This window comes from Poecilia latipinna, unplaced genomic scaffold (genome assembly GCF_001443285.1).
Source record: "Poecilia latipinna isolate Pla-1442-1.1 unplaced genomic scaffold, P_latipinna-1.0 Scaffold221, whole genome shotgun sequence".
Lineage (NCBI taxonomy): Eukaryota > Metazoa > Chordata > Actinopteri > Cyprinodontiformes > Poeciliidae > Poecilia > Poecilia latipinna.
This window is the reverse complement of record NW_015112837.1, coordinates 344,203-353,100: the sequence shown is the minus strand read 5'-3', so window position 1 is coordinate 353,100 and position 8,898 is coordinate 344,203. Positions and strand designations below refer to the sequence as shown.

The 8,898-nt window shown below is 38.4% G+C and overlaps 1 protein-coding gene across 1 annotated transcript in view; it reads right to left on the bottom strand.

Moving 5' to 3' along the window:
- iars1 (isoleucyl-tRNA synthetase 1) overlaps nucleotides 1–8,898 on the bottom strand; it is a 53,167-nt gene that overhangs the window by 4,001 nt on the left and 40,268 nt on the right. The window contains exons 27-34 of the mRNA XM_015031869.1: nucleotides 8,581–8,693; nucleotides 6,409–6,504; nucleotides 4,845–5,021; nucleotides 4,465–4,585; nucleotides 4,176–4,301; nucleotides 2,307–2,453; nucleotides 1,391–1,543; nucleotides 49–194 (exon numbers count right to left, since the gene is read on the bottom strand). Of these exons, the coding sequence (XP_014887355.1) occupies nucleotides 112–194; nucleotides 1,391–1,543; nucleotides 2,307–2,453; nucleotides 4,176–4,301; nucleotides 4,465–4,585; nucleotides 4,845–5,021; nucleotides 6,409–6,504; nucleotides 8,581–8,693 (1,016 nt within the window). The 3' untranslated portion in view covers nucleotides 49–111. The remainder of the gene's footprint in view (nucleotides 1–48; nucleotides 195–1,390; nucleotides 1,544–2,306; nucleotides 2,454–4,175; nucleotides 4,302–4,464; nucleotides 4,586–4,844; nucleotides 5,022–6,408; nucleotides 6,505–8,580; nucleotides 8,694–8,898) is intronic.

Genomic DNA, 8,898 nt, shown 5'->3' with positions numbered 1-8,898 from the left:
ATTTTAAGATGTTTTTTTTTTTTTTTTGAATTGGGGGGGGGGGGGGGGTTAGAAAACTCAGCTAAAGGGATCATTTCAAAGACAAATGTCCTTTAAGTGGCTTGGGTTGGCCTATGCTTCAGCGGTGGTTGGAAAAACTCTCACAAACAGAGTTTTGGTGTGGAGAGATTTTACCGATGATTCAGCAGGCAGTTCTGGAAAAAAAAAAAGAACAAATATCCATATATTACATTCATACTTGGAAACATTGTTGTTTTTGTAGGACTTGGCGAGATGGGTCAAAAATAAAAGATCTTTTTTACCCATACAAAATCCAGTTTTCAATATTAATAAAAAAGAAAATTATCTTTTGTTCGAAAAAAAAAAGAAGAAAAATACAAATGAAATAAAATATTTTCAAAAAATTGTTTTTATTTCAGTCATTCCTTCTGGCAAATGACCTGAATTCAAAGTTTGAATAAAAAATAAAATAAAAATTGGATTAATTGATTAAAATTAAAATTGATTCATCACTCAGCCCTACTTTCAAGACATGACATGATGCATCTCTTAAAAATGCTTTACAATTTCCAAAGTTTAAATTGAAAAATAGCTTTAGATCATGCATTATTAGCATGTAGTGCTGCACAATACGTTTGGAAAATATGATCAGCATTTGTTGAAAGGAAGCCTTAAATGACAATTTCACATAGAATATTTGTTGGCTGTTATGTTCCAAGTATCATGAAAACACACTTTTCTTGGCAATGCAACATTCAGCATGACGGATAGAGCCTCTCCAACAGGTAAGAGATTGAAAAGTCACACTTAGTGACTGCAGTGAGGTAAATGTTGATTATGAATAGGTGCTTTCCTTCAATCTTTACTTAGTAAAACACGTGCAGCTCCTGCTGCGATGTTTTAAATAAATGTATTCAACTAACTTTAATAATTCAGAAGATGGAACTTTAGTCCACTAGATATAATTCAGACTCCGCAGGTCCTTTTCTTTTGCTGATTTTAATTTGGAAGTGAAGTTTAAGCTCGCAGACAAAAAAGTTGTTGCAGCCTAAAATAATGCAGCATAATCAGAATGTGAGCAAAATTTAAAGTTTAAAAGTATAGGCTGTTGAAAATGGCTGTGCCCACTGCACTGTGAGCATTCTGCTGCTCAACTGTGTGAGATATTTTAGAGCTAAGACAAACAAAATGCACAATATGCATTCCAGTATTTTGTGCAAGAGCATTACAAGTTACTGAGGAACATTTACAAACTAGAAAACGCACCAAGAAACTGCTGCTACAACTAATTCCACGTAAAACAGCTGCAGTCGCCATTGAATGTTGTCGTCTCCCTAAAAATAGTTGAGTTTTGTTTTATGGTCATTGTTAATTTTGCTTTGAACATTACCACTGGTAAGATGGTGGTCCAGGTAGAGTTTGATGCGTCTGCCGCGGAGGCCGAAAAGCTTGGCAGCCTCAGAGAGCAGACCGGAGTGGTCGAGCTCATTCCGACCAACTGGGTTCACCAGCAAGAGGGTGCCAGCATCTCCAGCCTGGCACTCTAAACCAGAGAGAAAGCGCGATGTGAGTAACAGACCACAGTCACAAATTTGTAATCAACCAAGTCAGTGGGAAAGAAAGACCAAGAGAAACAGTGAAAGGGACTAAACATGGAGAAAAGAATGAAAACTTGCATATTTACATTCAAAGACTGTATTTCATTAGCTGCATAGTAGCTGGACACCTTTTGTAAAAACCTGTTCAAAGTTACAGTTTATTAATAAACTGAAATGAATAACTGGAGGATTTTGAGGTGATGAATAAAAACATAGATGCCACTGATGTATTTACACAGTTTTATCTTTCTAACGTTACTTCGCCAACAGCTCTGACAGAACTGTGCAGGGACAAAAATATAGATTTGTTTTAGCTGCTTCTGCAACTGAAATCAAAGAGCATCAATCTTCCAAAGTTCCTGAGATCCAGAGCAAGTCAGAGAACCAAAAAATGTCAAAGTATCATTTTAAAGTCAGGAGACGTTTAAAATATGAATGTGGCACCTTTAATAAAACATCTCAACCTTGCCAAAGCTTTCCAAAGCATAAGAGCTTACATTAAAGTGTTGAGTCACTGGGAAAATGAATCAGGAAGAAACTATCAGCTCTTATTCAGCCGTAAGTTATGTAATATAATAAATAAATAAAAGCTCTAATGGCTTCTGATTATAATAACACATTTAGCAAATAATCGCACAGATTTGTTGATTATAATTACAAAACGCATGCCTTATTCATCAACAAAAGCAAACCCAACGCGTTTCTCACCAGCCGGCACTGCGTTCCACAGTAACAGGTTTACATAGGGACACAGCAGGGTGTCGGCGGTGGGCACGGCGCCGGGAGGGGAGGGGCCTGAAGTCACCAACAACGTTTTGCCACTGTAGGCCTGGAGGTCCGCGCTGCTGGTCAATTCTGCAAAAAACAGAGAAGGAAATATCAGCAAAGGAATGTCCCTGTGGGTTTTGTCTGAATTGGAAAAGACGAATCGATCCACAGCTGTTATACGCATTCTTGTTTATTTATGCACAGAAATATAAATGTAGTTTGTGAAGATTAGCTGTACCTCACAAAGCATCTCCACCTCATTAATAAGAACAGATTTGTGAAGTGCTTTGCTAATACTGAGTTCAGGATACAATTGGTTGCACTTCATTTTCATAAAGGGACAGAACAACCAAACTTAAAACTATGTTCAATAAGTGGGAACCATTCTTTGTTGGTCTAACACATAAAATATCAAAAACACTGTGGAGCATGCCCTTACCACCACCACATAGTGTTAGTATTGATTTCTTTATTAGTATAGTTTATTTCATTTAGACATATATTTTCTCATGGGTGCACACTTTAGTGAATGTCTGTCTGAATGGTTAATTTATACTTGATTTTGTTTGAGATGCCACTTATAGGAACCAGCTGGTGGAGGAACCTGGAGTAAACCATCTACAAATTTCTGAAAGACTGAAGAGGGAGACTTCAAGTTTTTATTTAATTTTGTCACTTAAATATTCACTTATTGTTTGTGCTAAGTTAAAGTTATTTGTTTATAGAATGTTTTAGTTAATTTTGTATTTATTTGTTCTTTTGTTTGGTCAGACATCCCTCCTGTGGTAGATTTGGGTTACTCCACCCCTATTTAAGCAGCCTTTGTTCTTTGTTTGGTAGGTCAGTTTTGTTTGTGTTTAGAGCTCAGTTGACCTCAGTTAATTTGGATCCAAATTTGTTATTTATCTTTTGATTTATTCTTGCTTTAAATTTTTATGCTTTGTTGATGATTTTTTGAAGAATTAAATTGAAGTTCTACTTTGAACATTTTTTGTCCTTGTTTGAGTCCGGTCCCTCACACACACTTATGTTTGCCGGGTTTTTTAAAAACAGGTTTTGTCAGCTCCAGTGGCCTCTTCTTGACAGTTGTAATATATGAAAGTGGGTTGTGAGAAAAGGGGGAAGACATGCAGCAAAGCCAGGATGGGACTCAAACCTCTAACAGCCAACATCGAGGGCTGAGTAAAGGTCTGATTTTCTCAGTGGTTTAATTTGGATTATCCTCTCACCTAACCTAACCCAGCCTTAGTTTCTATTCTTAAAAGTGTAATTTTTCTCAACATTCATTAGGCATTTTATGAAATTTTTTTGTATCATTTCTGACAGTGTTATAAGTTATTCAGGGCTCTAGCCCTGAATAACTGTGTTTGACTGGATTATCAAACACAGGCAATACACTGAAATTGTGCCATTCCTGGGTTTAGATGTGGTTATAAATTTATTTGGACTTTGATCACTATAGATTCCAATGATTAACGGATAAAGATAAATGAGGGGAGTGTTAAAAGGAGATGGTAATGGAGGAATGATTGTTCACAACCCTAACGGTTTGAATTTATAATGCTTTTATTCTTTGTTATAGTTGTATTTCTTGTTTTTACTACTTTTTTTTTCTTTAACCAAGGTTTTTAACTTGTGTGCGTTTGTGTACTTTTTATTCTCTGGCCAGTGTTTATTTCCCGTTAAATTTTATTGCACAGCACTATGGCCAGCCCTGTTATTTTTCAAAGTGCTTCATAAATAAAGAGGTATGGTATGGGAAATGCAGGTAGGGTATATATGTGTTTGAGTATCTGAAACATTTCTCACCGCTTTGATCGCTGAAGAATCTGAGCTGGGTGTTATTGATTCCAAAGATGCTGCTGCACACTTTCCTCAGTTTGTCCAAGTCTAGTCTGTTATCCCCTCTGGGATTCTCCAGCAACACTACGCCCTCTGAAGAACAAAAAGCACAGCCACGCTGGATTATCAAACATAGGCACCACACTGAAATTGTGCCATACATGCAAGGCCGCTGAAAATCAGAGGGATGTTAAATATCCAAAAGCGAATTGAAATTTGCTTGGAATCGTCAGCCGTTTTGTTTGTTTTATGCTACCTTGTTCTTTGTTGTCGACTTTCACTCTGAGGTTAATGTATGCACAAACTGGTCCGTTTGGTTTCGTTTGCGAGAGCGAAGATCCTTTTACTATTGTGAACTCCAAGTCAGAGCCCTTCAGCTGCAAAATCCAAATAAAAGTTTAACTAAAGCAACAAAAAAGATATGTTTTCAACTATAATTCATCACCGATATAAAAAATTGCAATAAAATGTTGAAAGATGTGTAACAAAATAAAAGGTTTTATCTATTCAAGAATTAAATGAGCCTGAATCAAAGGAATCAAATCAGTCATTTAAAAAAAAAAAAAAACAGTATAGTCACTTAAAAAACAGTAATTAATCAGGAAAATGTTGCCCTACTTAAGTATGAATCCATACCTGCGTCTTCTCCTCGATGATGACGCTGGCAGTTTTTGGGACAGGGAAGGGCAGGAGCGGAGCCTTGGTGGTAGCCAGAATGAAGTCAGTGTGAGCCTCAATCACAGATCCCAAGTACTCCCCCTCTGGCTGGCAGCGGTAGTACACCAATATGTCATCTGATGGTACCAAATGTGCCTAATGCAGGACAGTGAGGAAAATTACAAAGTGTGTAAGTAAGAGCACAACATAAAGCATAGGTTTTGTTTTTGTATTGTTACCACTGAGCTTAGAAACATGAGGGAAGGCAATTATAAGGACATATGTCTGCTAAAAGCACCGTCTGAATGGGACTTCAACTAACTGTACTAAAAACAAATCATTTTTCATGCAGAAAACATTTGCCTGAAAGGAAAGGAGGCAAGGGTAAACGAAACGGACGGCCAACAAGATAAATAAACGAAGGTTTGGGAATACAAAGGAGAAAGCAATGCAGGAACAAATCAAGACAGAAAGGAACACCGGGGCATTTTTGCTGGATGAAAGCCCATCTGCTTTGGCATCACTTGCTGCCGGCTCCAGCTAACCTTGACATATTCAAACACATTGATCCCATTCTAATCTACAGTATGCAGCTGTGCACATCTGCACGCCGGCGTACACACTGACTGACGGAAGCGAGTGCACGCGCTTGGAAACACACCTCTGCTGTAGCGAGCAGCTCAAGGGCAGGAGAAGCAAGATACCAAGCAGCAGTCAATCAATGGGGGAAAAGTTTTATAGGTTTTCCCTGGACAAGGTCCTCCACCTGATTAAGTTCGTACTCGGAGTGCGTCAGATCAAGGAAACGTTGACCCCTGTTTCACAGCCCAAACGCACCAACAAACTACAAGACGTACCAGAACTGCTAAAAAATTAATTCCCATCCACAGGGTGGAAAATTCCTGACAGGTCTCTGTTTGAAATAACTGGAGGAATTTAGGCTGGCCGGGCGCCAGCGCACAACGCTACTATAGGGGGACGGAAAAAACTGCTCGTTTCTTGTGACAACGCAGCGCTGTTGGCTAATCCGTCTTTACTCCCCACACCACTTCAAAAGCCCCAATGTGAGAATCTGAAAGGGGCCAGACTGTAATTAAGCTTCTATTAAGCCTGCCTTATGATGGAGAAACCTCTAACTGTGACGCTGTAGTGGAAAGATTTCCAAACCGCCCTGACAATAGAGTGGGACATAAAGAGGAAGGGAGGGGTGATTAAAGGTGGAGAAAAACTTAGATAAAATGTTTCAGCGATGTTATTACTGTACAGCTGCAGGAATAAGGATTAGAATGGCAAGTTCTTTGGAAAAACAGGATGTCATGTTCTGAATAAATATTTTTATTTAAAGATCTAATTAAAAAAAAAAAAAAAAAAAAAAACTAAAAACCTCCAGAGTCCTACGATTTACTCAGCCTCCAAAGAAACACAGTGACCCTTCCAACTGTGACCCCAGCTATCAAACACTGGATCGCAGAATTCAGTACTAGTTTGTTATGTGTCAGCCCGGTTCGAGGAGCCGGTGGTGCTCCTGAAATAAACGCCCCACCTTCTTGCGTAGCTTCTGAATGCGGTTGATGACCTCTCTGGCAACGCCCTCGTCCACCATGGACTGGTCTGGGGTCACGTCCAACAGCACGAGCACCTGAAAGGCAGGAAGAGAAACACACAATCACAACCAATCACAAACCTCAAAGCTAACCCAACTGATGACAGAGAGATGCTGGATACAAAAAGCACTATTCATGATTTATTTTTTTTTTTGTTCCACTTTCACTCTTTCTGTAAGAGACTTTAATTAAATTGATAATTAGCAAAAAATACATTCTAAAAATAGGATTTAATGCTAAATCAGTCAGTTTAAATTTCTAAAAGTTTCATTTTACGATTGAAAGTGAAATCTAAAAACAAAAATTCAACATATTAACTATGTATACAGACATTACTATGATGGTTCCTAGTAGATACCTGAAAATGAACCGTTTTGTTCCTGACAGGCGTAGCAGTACGATGAAAGTGCAGCATTCGTACAGCAGCTGTGATCAAATGCAAGTGTTTTTGGAGCAAATCTGGTTGCATCAAGTCTGCAAAGCTATGAATCAACACCTTCTGCTGCCATTTCTGCTGTGGAGTTATTTTATTTTCCAACATACTGGCTTTAACTGTTTGGGAAGATGACTGCTGCTTGTGCACCAAAATAAACTGAAAGGCTTTTTATCGCTTTCACCGGGAGAGTGCAGTTTATTTCCCTCTGATCTAGTCGACAAACAATGACTACAGCGTCAAGTAAAAGAAAGCAAAGACACGCTTAAATATTCGGTTACTTATAAACACATATTTAAGTGCAAATTATCTTGTTTCACTCAAAAGTAAATGACTCAATCAGCCCAAACAATGTTAAAACCAACCAACCGCCTTCTACCTCTTCCAGGTCTCCATTTTCACATTTTCCATAAAGTAAAAAAAGATTTCAGATTTCTTTGAGACTTCTTTGAAACCTGACTACTTTTATAGAGGGGAAATCATTTCCTTTAAAATGCTGAGTAGTGATTTTCTAATTGTGAGCCAAGCATTCTTTTGCTGCATCATCCCAAATTATCTTATAACAAACCACCTTCTGTTGTATTTGGTTGATAAACACATCGATTCAATTTAAATTGTGGTGAATGGCTTCAAAGTGTCAGATACTCGGCCGTGGATCGAGATAAATATTGCGTTTTCATAAACCAGGGTTACTCAACACTAGCTGCTACAGTATGATGAGTGAAAACATTTAGTTTCTGCATTCAGAATGTTTTAATAACACATGTTTATGCAAATGACGTATCAATTAAACTATTTTTTTTAATCTGTTGCAATCTGTAATTTCTCCTAAAGATTCAAGAGAGGATGAGAACGTTTTTTAACACTGACACTGTGCTGACCTTTAAATGTTGACTTTAAGAGTTATGAATTTTTGCCGTTTCTGTAACGAGCAGAAATTGGTGCAGAGGCGGAATTAAAATTTTAGTTTCTGAATTAATTTTATTCATGCACAAAACTGCAGGAACTCGCCGTTTTAGACGGGAAAGTGGCAAAAACGTTTTATTCACCTTGTGATTTGAGTTTATTTTAGTAACAGCTCCCCAGGCTGCTTTTTATTCAGCGATTGAAAGGTTTTCATGTCAGGAGGTTAGAAAGGAGACACAACAAGAGGAAGCATTAATCTATGGGTTATTCAAGCAGTCTCGGTGTGGAAACTAAATTAAAGCAAAGAAAGCAAATGTTGGAGCTTATATGGTTCAATGAGTCATGTCGACTCCTTATCATGGGAAGGAGAAATGTAGGAGAGAAAAATGAGACAGACAGACGAGAGCAGGATAGTTTGTGTGAATGAGTGAATAAAGAGGAGAATTAAAAAGTCAGTTTAGTACATTGGTGTTAAGGTGCATCTGTGTGCTGTGTGCTGGAGGAGCACCGACTAGAAAGGCCCTGTGGAAAAAGGCGCACTGCATGTCTCCATTTAGCCATGAAATGATTTCATACGTCGCACGCGGCAAAGAGACTTGAAACCGTTTACAGAAACGGCAGATAGGTGCAGCAGCAGCAGAGCAGCAGCATCGCCTTTTAGATGAGTTACATTATGAGTCACGATACAAGATGACGGCAGGAGTGCAAGAGTATAAAAATGACACTCTGATCAACTCTGAAAATGAATACCGTGTTTTAATCAGAAGCCTACCTGAGCGTCAGAGTGAGCTTCATACTGTGCAGCAGAGTCAGAAGTCTGATCAAAAGTGTACATCAGCCGCAGGTCCTCCTCATGGAGCTCATGGCCGTCCACCACGATGGACCCTGTAAATTCAACCAGACAAAGTCAACGCTGAACAAAAGCCGATAATACACACAATACCATCCTGAATCAATTAGGTTTGAAAGAAATCTTTAGTTAGATGCAGAACGAAACGTGCATGAAGTGTTGTAAGATGCATTTCCCCCTTTTTGAGATGCATTCAGTCTTTTGTTTTGTTTTTTTGTTTTGTTTTTTTTGGCCACATTG